General features: G+C 39.7%; 3 protein-coding genes across 5 annotated transcripts; all 3 read left to right on the top strand.

Moving 5' to 3' along the window:
- The first annotated feature begins 957 nt into the window (after positions 1–957).
- LOC129583604 (uncharacterized) lies at positions 958–5,540 on the top strand. 2 transcript variants are annotated; one of them, XM_055475467.1, is made up of 6 exons: positions 958–1,042; positions 1,525–2,395; positions 2,592–2,707; positions 3,164–3,529; positions 3,628–4,525; positions 4,878–5,540. In XM_055475467.1, exons 2-6 carry the CDS (start codon positions 2,071–2,073, stop codon positions 5,105–5,107), a joined length of 1,935 nt encoding a protein of 644 aa, XP_055331442.1. In that variant the 5' UTR covers positions 958–1,042; positions 1,525–2,070; the 3' UTR covers positions 5,108–5,540. The 2 variants fall into 2 exon arrangements, with proteins under 2 accessions (XP_055331442.1, XP_055331443.1); XM_055475468.1 differs by lacking the exon at positions 958–1,042 and having other exon boundaries at positions 1,152–1,701; positions 1,831–2,395.
- A 570-nt stretch (positions 5,541–6,110) lies between these two features.
- LOC129583757 (focal adhesion kinase 1-like) lies at positions 6,111–14,460 on the top strand. 2 transcript variants are annotated; one of them, XM_055475704.1, is made up of 22 exons: positions 6,111–6,582; positions 6,738–6,793; positions 6,869–7,116; positions 7,271–7,529; positions 8,536–8,696; positions 8,779–8,866; positions 9,022–9,219; positions 9,282–9,422; positions 9,493–9,567; positions 9,646–9,747; positions 10,143–10,416; positions 10,507–10,695; positions 10,916–11,016; positions 11,132–11,247; positions 11,633–11,823; positions 12,408–12,612; positions 12,672–12,756; positions 12,833–12,985; positions 13,094–13,240; positions 13,516–13,707; positions 13,767–13,847; positions 14,130–14,460. In XM_055475704.1, exons 3-22 carry the CDS (start codon positions 7,100–7,102, stop codon positions 14,307–14,309), a joined length of 2,955 nt encoding a protein of 984 aa, XP_055331679.1. In that variant the 5' UTR covers positions 6,111–6,582; positions 6,738–6,793; positions 6,869–7,099; the 3' UTR covers positions 14,310–14,460. The 2 variants fall into 2 exon arrangements, with proteins under 2 accessions (XP_055331679.1, XP_055331680.1); XM_055475705.1 differs by lacking the exon at positions 12,833–12,985 and having other exon boundaries at positions 6,738–7,116.
- Positions 14,461–14,721: 261 nt separating this feature from the next.
- LOC129583761 (major facilitator superfamily domain-containing protein 6-like) lies at positions 14,722–19,146 on the top strand. The gene is made up of 7 exons (XM_055475709.1): positions 14,722–15,035; positions 15,780–15,955; positions 16,226–17,318; positions 17,404–17,704; positions 17,874–17,916; positions 18,292–18,474; positions 18,731–19,146. Exons 1-7 carry the CDS (start codon positions 15,028–15,030, stop codon positions 18,850–18,852), a joined length of 1,926 nt encoding a protein of 641 aa, XP_055331684.1. The 5' UTR covers positions 14,722–15,027; the 3' UTR covers positions 18,853–19,146.
- The last annotated feature ends 309 nt before the right edge of the window (positions 19,147–19,455 follow it).

A 19,455-nucleotide genomic window follows, 5' to 3' on the forward strand; every position in this document is an offset into this window, starting at 1 on the left:
GTTTTTGCTATAAAAAATATTCGGATCGTCGTTTTTCACAATTAAAACCATCCAGATTTGAAAAGCAGACGATCCTTTTAAGGCCAGATCATCGAAAGCCAAATTTTGCCTGGTCAAAGGTTTAGAGTCGGAGTCTTTAGGTCAGTAGCCAATATTGCGGGCTGTTTAAACCCGATTGTCACAAAAACTTGCAAAAAGCATCAAAACTAATTTGCCATAATAAAACAATTATTAGAATCTGACTCTGCGCAACGGCTGAATTATAGGAATTTTTTTAATGCGCTGACCACACTTGGCTGAATAACCCTCTGTACTTTGTTATAGGTATTATTGCATAATGCTTGAATTAAGAAAGAAATAATTCTCATATTTACTGTAATTATTTTTCCATAATGCAGCTTGAAGTTTGGTTTTCTTGTGGCTGATAACTCACAACTTACCCGTGAGTTGTGCGCGTGAGTTGTGGTTCAAGACAAGTTACAACTCAAGCGTATTCTATCCCGCATCTCCACGGAAACAGACGTAACTCTGTAGATTGTAGGCAGTAAAGGCTCAGCTTAATTACGATAAACAGTTAATTTCAGCAAACAATTTAAAGACAGTTATCGTGCTTGATTGACTGTTACTTAATTTTCCATCATAATCTTCATTTCGTTTGCCTTTAACATCACTCAATCATTGTCAGCAAAATTCTCAATTTCTCGGGTTCGGCACCGACAGATCTTGCTCACTACTCGTACAAATAAAAAACTAAACTCAAGCATTACACGATCGAGTAGAGTTAATCAACTACTCTAGGTATTTTTCCTTCGTAACAAAATTTCCAGTGTTATTGTTTTCATTGTTTCAATATTCTGCCATGTCGTTAAGCAAATGTACCCCTTCTAAAATTATGTTACCATATTATTATAGCATTCAATTTTCGATTAAAACAAATCCTTTAGCCCGGCTCGATCTATACCAACCTAACGAACGCTGTTCGATGATTAGGAAAGCACGTACCGACTACCGAGTATCAACTGCAGCACTTACTGGTTTTTACGTAAGACACGGTGACGTATATAATTATATCGTTCTAATGCCGTCCTGAATTTGATACTTTAAAGTTGTGCAGTTCTGTAGTATTATTACTAGGAATTTTTAAGTATGCAAAATGCAAACTCACAGTGCCAGATACGTTTACACAGCGTAAAATTCTCTTGGACGAAATCCTGTCACATCATAATGCAGTCGTCAAAAATGCAGCACACAAATTACCATAACACATAACAAGTTTCGGTAAAGTCTTGTCATATAATCCTAAGAAAGAAATAAAATGGAATCCTGCAACATCTTCTTTCCTGATATTACATGATCTACAAATCGATATAGTAAAATACAGTATATTAGACGCACATGTTTATATCTATACAAACTTACGCATTACGTCCTACGATGGAAAATCCAATGATCACCGCGACAGTGTACATATGAATTACCTTGCGTCATTCAAGTCCGTGTACCCCTCTTTCTTTTACTTTCCAGTGAAGAAATCAATACAGAGCATGCTGGTGCATACAACTTTTACACCTGGATTCTGCAGGCCAATACGCATATCCTGATCCTATGGACTTCCTTCTCGTCTGCACTGATCATCCAGTGTTGTTGATCCACTTTTTCGTATACCTTTGTAACACCTTGTCCGAACGCTGCAGTACACTGGTGTGTAAAAATTATACCTTATTGTTCGAATCAAAAGCCCTGCTTTAATATCGCGATATTTATCCCGTGCGCAGTGGAACTGCTTACATAATATCAATGTTACACAACATTGTCTCCATTGCTTTATAGGTCAGAATTAAGGTTTCACCAGAACCCTAGTGCAGTGGTGTTAAACGAGATCTCTTTCGTCGTTTTAACAATTTAGCCGAACCTTTGACAAAGAGGGATACCAAAGCCTTGCAACTTTGCCTGCGTTATTTTTGCCTTTTATTTTGCTGAGACCTCAATCGAGCTTTATTCACAAGGATCTGTTGTAATTTATCTGTCTATAATTTGTTGTAATTAAAAGCACTCTCCTGCATACTTTCAATGAACGGACACCAACGAAGTTCCTTTGACAATGACTATGAAGAAGATTTCAATCAGTTGGATGAGTTTCCCGATGACCTGGACGACGATGAAGTCCTCGTTAGTCAAACCAATATTTTCCAGAAACAATCACCGCAGAAGATACCTGTTTACGAAAGGCAGCTACCAACACCTCAGGTTATTTACGGTTCCCGACGACCAAATCAAAACCGACTCAGTGCCGGAACAAAAAGTTCGATTAGAAACGTTGGACTCAGTACTAAGGATCGAAGTCGACAGTTTGTTGGAGAGAGTTACGGCATGCGAAAACCTACCACAAAATTATGTAAGTCACGTCAATATTGTTAGGAGATTCTTGTTTTCTGTGATGTATAGTAGCCGTATATTATAAGACTATTTTCAAGTAGAAAAGATGTGTTTTGTTGTTTAACAATTTAGTGTAAGCGGAAGGCGTAGTTAAGGAAAGGACGGTCATAGGTAATTAAACTAACAAAAAATGAAAGTGACCTTTCATTCAACAGCTTCTGTGAAAGCCAGTTCAAAAAATGATTTCGCGAGGCAGACCACTATCAAGGATCACATGGCAGAGCGAGTTCTTTCAGCAAAAGCCCGCAGAGTACACGATCTTGAGAATGAGGTAAGAAAACTCCAAAGAAGAAAGGGGAAGTTTGTCTAGCCTGCGATACAAAAATATGTTTTTAGCTAACTGAGTTCATTAGTGTAGCAGTTTGAATAAGCACTTACTTAGTTTACCATAGCTTGGTTATAGCAAACTTTTTATCATATTTGCTCTGTCGCTATACCACTTACCAGTATCGCAGTTTACTGGCAATTTTCGACAGTTTTATATAGGATCAAAAAGGTAGACGCACCAACGACTATTTTTTTTCTAATTTGTTTTAAGAATTTGTTTGATATACACTCAGTGTCAGAATCTTAGACATCAGAATCATTATAAATATTAATTATGCAGTCAGACGTAAGCAAAATGAAAAAAGAAGTCTTAACCGTAATACAAGGATAAATTTTAATTCCAGTATCAATTAATCAGGGCACCACTGGGTTTAATTTTCATGATAATTTTGTTGTTTAGCGCAATTTACTTCGAATCCAAGCGGACACGCTAAAACAGGAAGTGAAAACACTAAACTTAATGCTTCGTCGCCAAGGACGCGCTCTTGGGCAATATGAAAATAAGGATGAAAAATTTCCCACTTTATTACAACAAGCCGAAGAGGAAGTACGAATAACAAGAGAACACCTGCGCAACTCCAAGCAAAAATATGCGCAGTTACGGGAACAATACCGTCAACTGGAAAATTACTCCCAATCCACAGAAAAAGACCGAGATCGGTTGGCGGCAATCGTTCGTGACAAACAATTGCTAGATAGCAAAGCGATAAAACAAGATCGTGACAATTTATCCAAGCAACTGGAAGCGTCTGAACATCAGCTAAAGGTAAGCACATCGCCCTTTCCTGGTTAACGGTACCAAAAAAGGAATTGTTTTTCTGAGAAATATAAACCCCTTTAAAGGTGCATATTAATAATTATTAGGATGCAGATCGCCGAATCGCAAATCTGCAAAGAAAGCACGCTCAGGAACGTCAGTTCTTTGATCTGCGCTTTAAAGAGCTCCTGTGCCGACAAGAAGGTTTGGAAGCCGAGAATTTTGTGATAAAACACCGGTTAGTTCAACTTGGTCAGGCTGTACCGGATAATGTATCTGAACCGAGAAAGCGCCAAGACAGTCGTTCACGGAGTCATGATGCCCAAAGGTCACGCACCACAAATCACCAACAGCGTTCGTCATCTCGCGACGACAGCATAGAGGTCGAAGAAAACAAGCTCCAGAACTTAGAAACCAGAATTTATCGCAACGCTAAACCATCCTTCTTAAAAGAATTTAGATACGCAACCGGAACGATCCCAGAGAATCCGCTAAGCGGCCATGAAAGCCCTGCGTCCATCGAACTAGCCAGCAGCACTCATGCAGGCTCCAGCGAACAACGACAATCTGACAATAACAGTCAAGGAAGTTCAGCGCCAATTATCCGAAAAACTCGTATGTCGCCGGATTTGCTGAAAGACCATAATGATCGCGCACGGGCAAGAGAGTTGGATCAATCACCCAGCGTCCCGAATTCCAGTGAGTCCTTGCGTGATTTGCACGGTTTAGCGCCTAGCGGCATTAAAGATGCAAAGCCGCTTCCAGACATTCGTGTCGCCAAAGACGCCCCGGAAGAAATTCCGCACAAAAAGCTAATCCAGGATTTTAAATCACCGGAAAATGTCGTCACCCGGTCGGGAAATTCAAGTGAACTGCAATCAACAGATAATGAATTAACCCAAACAAAGGATGAAAAAGTAATGTTGAAAAATGATCTGTTGGAAAAAATTCGGCAGCTGGATTTGGCCAAACGGGATCTATCAGCCGGTGACAGTGTGAGAAAAGGTATGGCCGGAGGCATTAAAACCTCAAAGATACAACTGCAAATAATACATAATTCTACGTAAAACGTTTGAAAACGGTAGTATTGCTGCACCTTACCATACGGCATTCAATTCTGGCTCATATGTTAAAATATTTCACTGCCTGCTTTTTAAAATAAAATATTATTTATATTATTATTATTATGTCAAACATTCTATTCGCTGTGTTAATATGCACTTTCGCGTTACTCAGATTCGAAATTAAATTTATTGAGACATAAAAAATTTTTCACCTTTATTATTATTAAACCTTTATTCTGATTGAAGCTTATTATATATATGAATATGATTAACAGCATATACTTGCATCGCAGAAAAAGATTCCGAAAAGCAATCAAAAACAGCGGACAGCAGCAGCCTTCCTCGAGGGCGAAACGGAGTGGTAAATGATGCTTTATTGATTGACGAATTATCGCATGGGGACGCACCGTTTTCCTCGACACCCTATAAATCGGATAAATTGAGTTATAATACGCCTTATATGTCCAGTCGCCAGCGCGCTCTGGATATGGATGACGATATAGAGGAAATCGAGTTTTTCTAACGGCTGCGCAAGGAATACGCCATTGCCAAGCGAGTGCTTTCTTTCTGATATCAAAATTTTTATTGAAAATGACGTAGTCCAGCTGGAAGCCGTGCTTTGGGTTTGCTCCGACATCCACCTTGTGTGTCCGCCCATGTATTTATTTACAAGAGACATTTGAACGATCCTGCGCGGCTTCGCTGTGCTTACTGCCGGCGAAATGCAAGATGGCTATAGTGATTTGAGTTTTAGATTCTGCTGATTCAGAGTCATAATTATTATAGTATATTATAAATTAAAGGTTTGCTTTTGCCTTATGTGTATGCTGGTTCTGCAGCTGCAGCTAGAGCTCTTGCTGATACCGTTTGGCTTTAACATAATATATGAAAACTATAATTTTGATGTTTCATGAGCGTTTGTAGTTGAGTATATTGTCATATTATCAAATGCATGCAGGCGTTTTCCAGAATTTTCTTCATGTATAAAATATAAATAAAATAATTCAACAATTTCAGAAGGAAGCATGAAGTAAAACTTACAATGAAAAAATACACAAAATGCAATACACAAAGTGACAAACACAATACATTGTATATGAGTCGCCAACATGAAACATTCTACGGCTGCGCGCATATACGTAGCCATATACTATATTTGTAACTTGTAAGTATCCTATATCGCTCATTGATTCTCGTATGGTCTCTTTATCTGTAGTTCCGCAATGGGTGCCCGGCATATAAATCTACATAATTATTCTATAATAAAATATTTTTCACTTATCTATATATAGTAACATAATTATTTCATGCGACTATGATTAATAAGCTATTGTTGCAATTAGCAGTAAGCTTTTACAATTTTTTTTAGTTTTAGCAGTGTGGAGGTTGTCCACTCTCCGGCTTGAGTACCGCCCATCGTTTAGTGCTCGCATCAGTTGCATGGATAATCCGGTTTTGACTCCGCATGGTCTGCCCGCACCGGTATACCGGCTCAATGAACTTGTGCGAAACCGTAGTACGAAAGATATGAAAGAATCAAATTTGCGAAACAAGAACCCAGTGCAGCGTGTTAATACCAGTTACAGACGTGAGTTACTGGCAGCTAGAGAGAATTGGAAGAAGTAAAAGTAAGGCAAGCTATTGATGTTTGCATTTCTCTCATCGTTCTAAAGTGTAATCTGTGGAAAACTGACACCCCAAAGGAGTCCATCACAGCAATACAGAGTCGATCTTTCTATTTCTGATCTATTTGATGATTCAGTCCATGGGATTTTAACGATATAAACGACACAGCTTGGCATTGGTGGAATGCTTGCTATCCCGAATTACCCTAAGTGAATAATCTTTTGTGGTATTGGGCCAGAGAGAGATCGAAGGATCATTTTGGCGGAATTCAAAATATTACGCATTTTTCCGTAACTGTGGATAATTGTGGACAATTGCCTTGACCGCGAGGGGATTATTATCGATTCAATGGGATAATCTACAGCTGCATCTGTACGTGACTGTGCTCAAGTAAACTGGGTGATTGAATCTGTGGTTTAGGGAGTCTGCTGAGCAGACTCTGCTCTCGTTTAGGTTGCGGTGCAAATAATTACGTCAGTGTACGGAAGTGATACTTATAACGGGCCTGATAAAATATTACTTGACAGATTGTTAACATGTGCGGAGATCGCGTAATGCGGAATTACGGACATCGACACTGCCAGTATGCAAATCATTATGAATCTGTTTTGAGTAATGCTGCCAAGACTGTATGACGAATCGTGTACCACGGTCGCAGATGATGAGGAGTTGATATTCGCCTGTTGCTATTATTGCTCAACGAGGCAAGAATTCAAAAACTGGAATCCGATCGCCGCTGCTGCCTGCTGCTTCTGCATCGCGGTCTGCTGTCACGCATGATGCAGCAGCTGTTTTAACAAGTTCGTCACACATTTTTTCTCCCCGCTGTCTACGAATTTATTACTGGACCGTACGCTTGTTGCCTTAACGCAGCGGTAAAGGAGAAAAAATGTCTAGTATCAGCAGGTAAAAACATTTTATAGAAAGTAATCGCACATTGAGTGTTTTTGTCTGCCACACTTTTTTCCGTGAATTTGGCTGACTTACTGATCCAAATACTCGACAATTTTCGAATTGTATTATACCTTGTAAAACCATGTGTAATGGATTGCTTTATCAGTCGGCGCAACACTGTGGCCATGCCTCCGGTTATCACCTGTGATAAAAGTCTCACGCCGAAGAACAGTAATACGAGGCCCAATACAAACAAAGCCAGCTCGACCAGCGTAATAACACAGCTGCATGCGAGTCCGTCGCAAAGTGGATCAACTGGTGTGAATCTAGCGCTTCCGTCATCACCTGCATCCAATACACTCCGTGTACATCTGCCCAATGGCGGCTTCAATGTTGTTAAATATGGGCAACACACTCGTGTTCGGGTAGGTTTTCCGTGACATCAATAGATTTGGCAAAACTACTTGCATTATTGCTAGAGCAGGTTTATGAACCATTTTTCTCTCTCTGTAGATTTTGTAACATATTTGTACTATCTTTGTAAGTGCACGCATTGGCATATAAGTAAAATTATTAAGTGTTTTAATTTTCTGTTTGTTCGGACGGAAACTGACCATTGCACTTCATATAGCAATTTCAGTCGGCAGTAGCCCTAAAACGATCAAATATATTTTGGAATTTTTTGAATTTAAGTATTTATTTTGTATTAAGTAAGTATTGTAGGAATTTGTTTTCTTAAAGACTCGTTTACAGAAAAATAAATTAATCTAATGCCGGAATTATTCGCGCAGTTTTGCGGTATTGTACGTGCATTATATACATCTGCAGCTGCATTTTCACAGTGCTGCTGTAGTCTGTACAGTGTGTCAATTAGAGATCAAAATTTTGACACTACCCGGTCAGTTGCGGAAATCGATTGATTGCTGCTTGTTAGCCATTGTATAGATTTCCGGAGGTTAATAGCATTAAGACTGGTAAATTGCTCTGCCAGTAGTGAATGGCTACTTTTCAAATTGAAAATGGGTCAGGAAAAGGCACATCGCAACTCTTGTGCATTATGGGAACAGCTTGGGACTATGGAATCTATTGATGCAGTTTGCCAAGTCGCATCTGAATGCTCTTTCGGCCTGGTCTGGCTGCACTTTCATCTGGCAGGATTTTGAATGTTGCTGACAAAGTTATCGCTGCATTTTACGTTCCGTTTGGAACTTTGTTCTGCTTTTGTTGCAGTTATTCGTTTTGCTTAAATAACATTTCTTTTAACAGGAAAACAATAGAAATTCATCTTGGGAAGTTGTATGCAGTGCACGTCACTTTACCACTACGTTAATATTTCACTTTACAATATTTGTGAAATCCATTGAAATTCGAAAAGAAACTACGAACAAAAGTTTTGTGCGTACTGGTTTCTAGTTTTGTAATATTTTGTAGGAAATTGTGCAAGCTGTTACGAACCGACTGGCTGCTACCATAAGACCGTGTTTGAATTTATATGGCTTATATGTGCGCTTCAATGGAGAAGACCACTGGCTACCTCGTGATAGAACGGTCATGAAAGCGCGAGAACGGTTTGATACTTCTCCTAGTACACGGTATTAGATTCCCTTACTGACACAATAATTTATAATAGGAGATAATGTTTTCGTATACTTAATCTAACGGTTTACTATGCAGATATGAACTCCGTGTACGTTACTTTCCTTCGGATCTCAAACAGCTTCACGAAAGGGATCGTGTTACATTTCTTTATATTTACGACCAGGTGGGACGACTTTGAGAGTCTTTGGCCATCCGTGCCGTATGTTTTTGTCTTTTGGGTTTTATGCTTGATATTTGTATTACTGTTTCTGGATAAATTTTCTGTGTATCTGTTTTCTTAGCACGGCAGTTTAAAAACTTTTACTTGTATTTTTGCAGGTTAGGAACGAATATTTGTCAGGTATCGCCGAAACAATTGCACCGGAAATAGCCATTCAGCTGGGGTGCTTGGAAATACGTCGATTCTTCAAAGATATGCCGCAAATTGCACTTGATAAAAAATCGAATTTCGACTATTTGGAAAAAGAAGTCGGTTTACGCAAATTTTTCCCTGAACGATTACTGCTGCAGTCAAAGGTTGCATATAAAACTTTTTTGTTTCGTTCTGCCATAATTGTGCATCATTGATTTTTTTACAGCCTCGTTCGTTGCGCAAAGCCATTCAGATTTGCTTTAAAGAATTCGCATCATTAACGGAGTCGGAATGCATATTACGGTTTTTTGATATACTGAAGAGCGTTCACCGGTTTGACCAAGAGACGCATAAGTGCTCACTCGGTGTAAGCTAATTTGTCTCACTACGCATGTATCACGTCTAGCGGTAGTGGAATTATGCGCTTTTATTTACAGAGCAACTGGTCCGTGCCAATCACCGTGGTCGTTTCAGCCGAGAATGGCCTGGCTTACAGTATCGAACGAAGCGCGGTAATCAATCAATTCGGAGGAGAAAATAATTAACTTTGATAATTAGAATTTTTTTTCATCACTACATGTATTTTACAGCCAAAGCAACTCGCTCAGTTCAAGGATGTGAATAATATTCGTACAAGCGCTGAAGGACAGTCACGATATGTTGTGCAAATCCGTGTTGAAGGTGCTGATGAGGTATGCAGGTGCATCTCATCATAGCTGACATGAATGCATTCTGATTATGATAACAACCATAAAATTCGGCGTAGGAATACATATTCCGTGAAGGGAATATCATTTGTATTTCTAAATTTTATTGATTTTGTGACACCTTTTGGCAGCGCTATGTAATTCCACTGTTTCTTCATTATATTAATTTTGCCTATTAGAATCGACAGTACTTACGATTAGCATTTTAATTAAGTTTTTTGCAGTGTTAGGGTAAATGAAGTTGCATTTTTTAAATTTTATGTGTTTTCCATCTCTGTATAAGTTATTGTTGATCCGGCATTACCATTTTTTACCGTAAAGTTGTTGCATGTCTGGCTGCAGTGTCAAATATGCTACTTACTGAGTTTACTACGTTTCAGATGTTGACACTGACTTGTCCATCAGCGCAAATCTGTGATGACATTGCCGATTTAATTAATGGTTATTGCATGCTGGAAACCGGTAGCCAGCGGGAATTGTGGAGTCGTGAAAAACGCGAATCCCGTCGACAAAGTATAATATTATCTCCCCATCTGCGCAGTCAGTCGGGCGGCGGCAGCGGTGGTGGTTCCGACTGGAGACTGCACGATTCTAACCGGTCCGATTACGCTGAGGTCGTTGATGATATGGAAGCTGATTATTCTGCACCATTAGGTCCGTTTGGCGCGTGTGTAGGGAATGCATCAGTGAAGATAAGCGATTTGCAACTGATCGGCTTTCTGAGACACAGTGTCGGCTTTACAGATGATGATTACGTGGTGGAAAGGGCAGGTGTCAGTATTACTGCGTTGGATATTATTGGTGAGGGGCATTTTGGGAATGTTTACCGCGGAAGCTATGTTGCCAAAAATGGTGAAAGTATGGAAGTTGCGGTAAAGGCATGCAAAGAAGGTGTGGACCGGAACACCACAGAGAAATTCTTGGAAGAGGCTTGTAAGTGGGTGCTGCGTCTGACACAATTGTTATTACGCTTTTAATTCTGCTGTTGTTTTTAAACTTTTGAACACCTTTTTGCACAAGCATTTACATTTCTGGAGCTCTTATGTACTTCTTTTAATTTCATGTGCCGTATTTATTGCTTTTTAATTCTTGACCTCTTGTAATGATTACGGATTTTCGGTAAAAATAGCCATTTTGGTAATTTATTTTACAGATATCATGAAACAGTTCGATCATCCTCACATAATCAAACTGATTGGTGTTTGCCCGGAGGCGCCGATATGGATCATCATGGAGTTGGCAAAATATGGCGAGGTTTGTTAGTTTTTTGCGGCTACTGTGTCGCTGACTACTGCTCTTGTATCGGTGCATTAAACAGCAGCTGTTCGTGCGAAAGTTCTTTTCGCACTCATTTGTTTGTTTGTTGTAGTTGAGAGCATACTTGTTGAGTAATCGACATCGTCTGCCACTTGCAACTCTGCTGCTCTACTGTTACCAGCTTAGTACGGCTTTATCGTACCTCGAAAGTAAAAACTACGTGCATCGGTAAGCCAGAACGAAGCGTTACCTAATAAGGCATGGATTAGCTTTTCAAAAAGATGTGGTATGTTAATGTGGAGATAATTGAATTACTTTAGGGAAAATTGTTTGTTGCAGAGTGCAGACTACATCAACTTACGTTGTTCAAACTAAGCATGATCGCAGTACTATTGTGACGACGTTTTAACCGATGCATAAACAATAACGAAAAAAAAGAACGACAGACTTATGTGTTTAATACTGATGAACACTTACTCAGAGAATATTGTGGTTTAATTTGTCAGTATGTATTGTGCAGTAGTAGAAACTATAAGGTATTGTGTTTGTAGAGTTTGATTCTGTTAGATGTTTGATTAGTGGTTCGGCGCACTAAATTATATTTGCTTTGCAGCGATATAGCGGCAAGGAACATTCTGGTGTCCGATTGTGACAATGTTAAGCTGGCCGATTTTGGGTTATCCCGTTGGATTGAAGAGGAATCCTACTATAAAGCATCAAAAGGCAAACTGCCCATCAAATGGATGGCACCAGAGTCAATTAATTTTCGTCGTTTTTCTTCCGCATCAGATGTTTGGATGTTTGGTAAGAGATAAATGTATTAACTTTGATTTATAAACTCTGTAGAAACAATTTTTTGACTGAATGCGTCTTGTTGTTATTGACTATAGGCATACATTGCATATTGCATACTGATTAGAGTCGAATAATCCCGGCGAGCACGTATTTGAATAGTCGAGCGGTTGAACATATGTGCTGCAAATGTTCAACATTAGCGACATCTGGCATCTGGTCAGCTGAAACAACTTGGTTGATTGGTTGAAAACACCGAAATTGGTTGCGCCATTCGAACGCTGAATTTTCTTTCAGAGGTCGTTGAAGACGGTGTTTAAAGTCCAAAACATCAGCGCAGAACTCGAGTAATTTTGTTAGCTAATAAGTGATACGTATATTATATGTATTGTCCAACAATTGGGGAGAACTGAAGAATAGAAAATAATGGAAGTATGGAAGCTTTTAAAATCTTCTCCAAAACACAATTGGAAAAAGTGTAAATGTAGAAGAGTCCACAAGAGTTTTTGTGCATTGAGGGATTTGAAATTGGGCATCAAAAATGGTGAGCAATCAGAAGGAATTTTTCTGGAATCACAATTATTTGTTTTCCATAGCTGTCTGCATGTGGGAAATTTTGATGCTGGGGGTCAAGCCGTTTACCGGTGTGAAGAACGGCGAAGTAATAGGCCTGATCGAAAGGGGAGACCGCTTGCAGATCCCGGAAAACTGTTCACCAAAGCTTTACAGTGTGATGATGCAGTGTTGGAACTACGAGCCAACGAAACGACCAAATTTTACTGCTTTGCAAGTGATACTGCAGTAAGCATTTGAAACCATTAAGTTCGCGATTCCTGTTGATTATATGGGCTGTTTTCCAGTAACCTATACGACCTTGAGAGACGTCAGGATAAGAGCTTCCGATATAGTTTGGAGGATGGCACACAGGAAACGCCGCCGCCAAAGGTAAATTGGTGCACCGTTTGGTGTTGTTTGTTGTTACTGTCAGAAGCGTGCAACTAACGCAGAAAATGTTTGGTAGCCGTTACTTCCGGCTGCGCTTGCGCCTTTGTTTAACCCTAATGCGCCCGCTAATAACAGTCGTTCGCCGTCATCGTCCCCGAGCGCCTCGACGCGCAGTGACGTCGCTAGTCAGAATGTGCATGTGCGAGCACGCAGGCCACTCTTACCACAGGTAAATATTGACATTTGGGATCGTAATATTTGAATGTTGGTGTTTTAATAGCACGTAATTAATTCTTGGAGATGGAATTGTGCTGGTTCCTATCGTTGCGTGTTACAGGAACTGGTCGAACATGAGGCTGAGAAGAGCAACCATGATGAACGTATGATTCAGTTGAATAGTCGACTTCTTCAGCAGCAATTGAAAAACCAGCTTCGTATTTCGGAAGAAGATGACCAATGGCTGGAACAGGAAGAATACAACCTTGTATGAATGATTTTTAGCTTTTATTTGTCCCTCCTTAACTTTCAGAAGCAGATTTTTTGGTGAATCTGTTTATTAATTTATGTCGTTTTTAAAATATAATTCACTTGCATTATTAACTAGCTACGACAACGATTCTCGGGTTGTTTAAATGATATTGTTTAAATTTTAGTTTTTTTAAAATTTATATTTTGTAGTTATATTAAGTGTGCAGACTTCCCTGCTCTGTTGGTTTTGATAAGGCTTTACCATATTTGATGAATATGTTCTTTGTGTAGAGACCAAAGACACTTCTTATCAACGAGCCTCTGACCATCAATCGCAGTGCCAAGAAACGCCATAATCCAGCACTGCAGTCTCTGCGCAACGAAGTTGCCGATGCCGTGGCCTCCATTGTCAAATTGGTGGACACTGCCAAAGTCGTGCCCTCGTGTGATTTTAATTGTAGCTTGCTGGTGGAAGCTGTGAAAGTAAGAAATGAGGCTGCTTTTTCATATTGTTTCATAGCTTATCAGCCGATTGCTTTTAGAACCTTGGCGGAAAAGTTCGTAGCTTCAGCGCTGCTGTGGATGGTTTGCGGATGGAACTACGGCCTTCCGAGCATGATAAGGTAGATAGTTTACACTTTACAGTTGCGATGAACTCCAGTAAAGTCACATAAAAGTGTTGAGGTTATATTGTTTATAAAATTTGGACCACGTTCAGTTCACGTGACGTTTTCCGCAGTTTTGTGTTATTTCGCCAAACTAATGCAAAAAGGATTCTGTCACAAATGATTCGCGGCTACCAGTAATGTAGAAAAGTTGTAGTTAATAAAACGATTTATTCCAGGAAGCGAACTCTTATGTATAGAAATTGTTTTTAATTTGACGATTGTTTTCGTGATTTGCAGGTTGAGAAATCCCAAAAGTGGCTGTCGAGTAACATGACTGACGTTGTGCATGCTTTGAAATTTTTTATAAAATTTTACGGCACAGAAGTCGATGATTTGTACGTGCAACGATTGTTAACTGCGGTTAAGGTTGTCGGTGGTGAAGTTTCTGACTTGCTGGAGTCTTTAAGTGATTTTTAAATATTCTTTTCTCCTCGCAACTGCCTTAATTGACGCGCTTCCCAGTCCAGACTTTGATCTTCTTCAAATATTTTTGATTTGAAATTTGTAGTATTACTTGTTGATGTGTTGCGTTGTTTATTTGAGAAATCTATTAAGAAATTTGACAATACGGCTTCGAAATCGGATTCTTCTTGGTAACCTCTGCGACAGATAAAACTCGACTGATGGCGATAGCATGGCAGTAAAAATGATCAGTGCTTAGTGTTTAAGACTTTTTCACGACAAGGCAAAACATCGTAAGCGGTAGTACGCTTTGATGGCGGCAGTACCTCACTTTAAAACGGTTCTTGAGAGTGTCATACGCTGACCTTGACTGTGAACGTTTTATTGGTGTTGGTTATCGCCTGATTATTTTCCGCCGGGAAAGTGTTTCTCATCGTGCAGCAAACACATACTGCACATGTAGGGTGTAAAGACTGCACACATAGGGTGGAAAAAAAGGTTACCTTTCGTGTACTTAATACAGTGCTGAAAATTTAATAGTGACCTTAACCACAGTTGTGCATCGATCCTGCGACGTTTTGTGCAAATATTCATGAGATTCGTATCGTCATCCGCAACACAATATAACGTGCATGATATACTTATTCTGTATCTTGAACCTGCTGCAATAACCTAAATCAGCGGGGTCACCTATTTGGATTACTGAAGGACACACCTCTGCCATTTCGCAATCATGTTAAGGTATTCCGGTACTTCTAGTGAATTTTGCAAAGGCTTGTTCGTAATGTAGAATTTTGTTAACTGGTCAGTTTGCACTAACGTAACGGCTGCGGCCATCAACGTAGCCATTAATTTCGAGAATGGATAGCGCAGCACAATTTAACGCAGTGCACAAATAAAAAACACGCCAATTGATTCCAAATCAACAAATTTTGTATTTGGGTTCTTAAAACTGAAGTTAGTACGAGGAAAACTAATTTTTAATTTTTGTGATTTACAAATAATGCGTTTAAAAGCACTGCCTAATCAAGTAATCATAGTTATCACTTGTAAATCTTATATCGACTGAAACCGATTTGATACCATCCCAGTGTACAAAATTTGAAAGAACCTAATCCGTTTTGAAATGTATCTCTCCATAAATCATTTAGTTTTTTAGTTGAATTGAGCTAGTTTGGCCTAATTAATAATCGCTGATAATATTAAACTGACCGAAAAAACCTGATCTGCAGCGTTTATGCCTCGAAGGCTTTTTGGCGTAAATTTACGGAATTATCTAAAAAGTCACGCCGAGAGTCTCACATTAAAAATTTGATCCTAAATCGACGGTTTTCTGGTGCAGTAAAAATTATAAAGAAACGTGATTGTTAGCGTCACAATTAGTCAGTATATATGTTCAGTGATTTTAGTTATACACTGGCGTGTAAATCTGGGTGAAAACTGAAAATAAAGCTTTTTTTAAAGAACATCGTTCTCGTTGCATAGCTCTTCGAGCAGCCGGTTTTCCCTTGAATTACTGAGCAGCAACATGGACGACTACACATTCCAGCGGAAGGGCTCTCAGGGACAAGCGCTAACCAGAAAAGAGATGTGGAAAAGAAGATTAAGGGTCAATCGGAGTTTGATTCCACTGAAAGTTTTGCTCTTCCTTATGTTCGGAGGTTAGCATAATACGGAGTACGATCGTACAGACAATAGCAGAAACAGTCACAATGTACTTGCCTCTATAGTTCTGTCATTTCTGTGGCACAATCATATGGTAGCAGACAGGAAAACTGCTTAGTGAGAGTTCTGGTAACATTTTTTAGTTCATTTCAAATGTAGCCTTTATGCCGATCATACTTAACAAGCATTATAAATTTCTTTTAAGCGATTGTCTTATTGTACTAATTTCCCAACACACAAAGAAATACAGAATTATTTTTCTCCAGCTATGACAGCGTTGTATCCGTTTATGACTCTGCATATGCGCTCGGTGGGACTGACCCTAACGGAAATCGCATTTATCTACGCCATTCTGCCTTTTGTATCCTGCATCGGTCCCCCGGTATGTGGCTGGCTAGCCGACCGCATCGGCAACTACCGTCTGGTCTTCGTGGGATGCGTCATCATTAATGTGATTACACACATGCTCATCTGGTTCGGTGTCCCGTCATCGGCGCCCCGCAGCATCATCGTGGCCAATGTCACTCAGTTCCGATCGGATTTTGACTGCAGTCAGCCGGCCGCTTTCGCCGTCGGATTGGGCCTCAACGAGACTTGCTCGGCAAAGTACAAGATCACTGAGAATCTGGTGTTCTTTACGAAATGCACCACAACCTGCCTTCCCGATGCACTTCCGGAATTGTGCTTCCAACACGCAGACAACACCACAGATTGCACCTTGTATAATTCCTTTGGTGTTTTGGAACTGCGCAACGGATCGCTGTTTAACGCGTCCGGAGCGTTGCAGTTCAAGAGCTTCACAACAACCAAAGGCAAACAAGTCAACAATATCTTGTGCAAATTATCCAATCCCTCGGCAATGCGAACACAACAGTGCAAAGTGTTCTGCACCACTCAGGCTAATTTGTCCATCAGTTGTTTGTCGGAAATTCCGGCCAGCCGCCGCCGGGAGACTATTGCGCTGTACATTACGTTTCGATTTTTAGCGGGCATTGCTATGAGTGCACTTTCTCCGATGTTGGATGCACTGGCGTATCAGATGGCCAAAGAACATCACGGCGATTTGGGATTTAATCGGATGTTCACTTTAATCGGCATGGCACTGACGCCGCCCATATCGGGATTATTAGTGGACATTGCTACGCGCGAGTCCGGCTACGAAAATTATTCGCCGGCGTTCTACATTTTTGGTAGCTTACTGACTGTCAGTGCGGTCATTGCGTACTTCATGTCACTGAAGGTGAAGATGCCACAGGAGCACATCATTCGCTATGTTAGCACAATTTTGAAGAATCCAAAGGTCAGCATTTTTGTCCTGATGATGCTGTTTACCGGGATGATGTGGGGATTTTTAGAAAAGTTAGTAATAATGATTTTCACATTCTCCGTGACATTTCTCTCTCAAATGAGGAGTGGGTAAAGTAATAACGTTTTTTGTTTGCAGTTATCTGTTCGTATTCATGAAGCAAATTGGTTCGCCGCAGTGGCTTTTGGGAATGACCAATACGGTTTCAGCATTGTCCGCATTACCGGTTGTGGCGCTGTCCACGTATATAATACGCGCTTTGGGACACACAAAAATTGTCATGATGTGTTGTGTCCTGTACGGTATTCGCTTTTTATGCTATTCTTTCACGTACGACCCTTTTCTTATCCTTCCCGTGGAGATCTTGGAAGCGTTCACGACGTCGCTGTTGTGGGTAGTGACAAGCGTGTATTGCGGAAAGATTGCGCCGGACTACGTGGTTTGTATAATTTTCATAGATTCAAGCATGAATTCAGATTTATACTACAAGTAAATACAGAAAATTTATTTAGAATACAAGTATATCTGCACCAGTGTCTATATATTTGTATTTTTTTGGATATGCAGCAAAATCGAAAACTTAGAATATGAGTTTTCCCGTTTTTCAGGCGACACTTCAAGGAATCGTAATGGGCGCTCATGGAGCCATAGGTAATTACCAAGCAAATTAATAATTAACCGTTGTGGTTAATTACGAATTTGGCTAAAACATTACATTACGAGCATGATTTACATTTACGAGCAGCCAACATTTACATGCTTTAGCATTACTGCCAGTCAGTTAAGGTTAAATAAGTCTAATTAATAATGGTAAGAAGGTGGATCATTCTCACGAATGGCCGTGTGCTAGCATACCGCGGACTGGTCTTAGTAGTAGTACACATCGTTGCCAACGATCAATAAGCACGCTGACGCACTAATAAGAAATTGCTTACACTGTGATTATCAGGTGCTCAGATGACAGCTGTTTATCATAAAAGTTTTTTTTTTACTTCCATTTGATCAATTAATATGTTCAATTGTTAGGAAGGGGCACCGGAAGCCTCATTGGAGGTATCATGTTTGATTACCTGAAGCCACGACTGACTTACCGTATTTGGGCCGGTGCTTGTGTTGCACTTGGTGGATTTTACGCGGTTCTGCATTACACCTGGTTGCGCCGAATCAGGCACACCAAACCAGTTATAACGATAAACGGGCACTCTGCTGGTAAGATCTCATTAAACTTAAGAATCCAGAATTAAGGGAGATTAAGTGTTCTGGATAAGAATCAAGAGAAACAGAAGGTAGCGCACTTGCAGTTTGCTACAATTACTTATAATGAAGCAAATACTAAATTGTACGTATTACATGTGAGCATGATGGATGTTTTAAGCAGTTAAATTTCGGATTCGGTTTGAATTTCGAATTTCTTTAAATACGCTTACCGGTACTATTAAGTATCGCATTAGATATATTGTTTCAGATACAAGAGGAAAAGGTCAAGACGATGACGAAATTGCCCAGGACTTTGCTCAAACGGAAGCATTAATGCAGCCCGTAATTGGTGCCAACCGAACAATTCCAATTTGGGAAGAGAAAAGATGAATGAATGTTCCTTTTTGTTTATTGTGCTCAATTTCTATGTGAAACTATTGTGTCGACACAGCGCCGTCCAGCGGTATACAGCAGAAAATTATGGGATCTGATAGTTAATACATATATCGCATGTTACCTTTATTCATTTTACGTACAGAGTACTAGCGCTTTGACTGAAGTAATGCATAGAAAAACTGTACTTATGTTACTGTATTTGCTTGTGTTGGCAGATATAACATCATTTTTACAGCGATCAAATGTCCGAAAGTTTTTGTCTATGCGATAAGAAGCGACTTGGTTGGTGTCCGTACTATTAATACATCATAATATTTGGAACAATACAATACAAGTTCGTACAATATAATATTTGGAATTTTAAACCTACATCCGTTTTGTGGTTAAAGACTTGTGACTTTACTGTATATTTCGTATGGTTTGTAAGGCAAATGAATTTTTTTTATTAGCATGAATATCATACTAATTAGTTGTTGTTTGTTTCGGTTTCTGTCTCAATTCTACGTACCAAGAAAGTTGAAGAAACTCGCAGGTTAGGATGTCGGCGGTGCTTATATACAATCAACAAATGTGTTTCTTTCTGCCCGCTGAGAGTTA

Source organism: Paramacrobiotus metropolitanus, unplaced genomic scaffold (assembly GCF_019649055.1).
Source record: "Paramacrobiotus metropolitanus isolate TYO unplaced genomic scaffold, Prichtersi_v1.0 Parri_scaffold0000011, whole genome shotgun sequence".
Taxonomy (NCBI): domain Eukaryota; kingdom Metazoa; phylum Tardigrada; class Eutardigrada; order Parachela; family Macrobiotidae; genus Paramacrobiotus; species Paramacrobiotus metropolitanus.

Bases quoted from the DNA above. Each gene is read 5' to 3' on its own strand.
- LOC129583604 (XM_055475467.1), top strand. From the start codon at position 2,071: ATGAACGGACACCAACGAAGTTCCTTTGACAATGACTATGAAGAAGAT. The intron at 2,396-2,591 runs GTAAGTCACGTC...TTCATTCAACAG, and splicing joins AAAACCTACCACAAAATTAT to CTTCTGTGAAAGCCAGTTCA. The intron at 3,530-3,627 runs GTAAGCACATCG...AATAATTATTAG, and splicing joins CGTCTGAACATCAGCTAAAG to GATGCAGATCGCCGAATCGC.
- LOC129583757 (XM_055475704.1), top strand. The intron at 7,530-8,535 runs GTAGGTTTTCCG...AATATTTTGTAG, and splicing joins GGCAACACACTCGTGTTCGG to GAAATTGTGCAAGCTGTTAC. The intron at 9,568-9,645 runs GTAATCAATCAA...TGTATTTTACAG, and splicing joins ACAGTATCGAACGAAGCGCG to CCAAAGCAACTCGCTCAGTT.
- LOC129583761 (XM_055475709.1), top strand. The intron at 17,917-18,291 runs GTAATTACCAAG...TTCAATTGTTAG, and splicing joins GGGCGCTCATGGAGCCATAG to GAAGGGGCACCGGAAGCCTC. The intron at 18,475-18,730 runs GTAAGATCTCAT...ATATTGTTTCAG, and splicing joins GATAAACGGGCACTCTGCTG to ATACAAGAGGAAAAGGTCAA.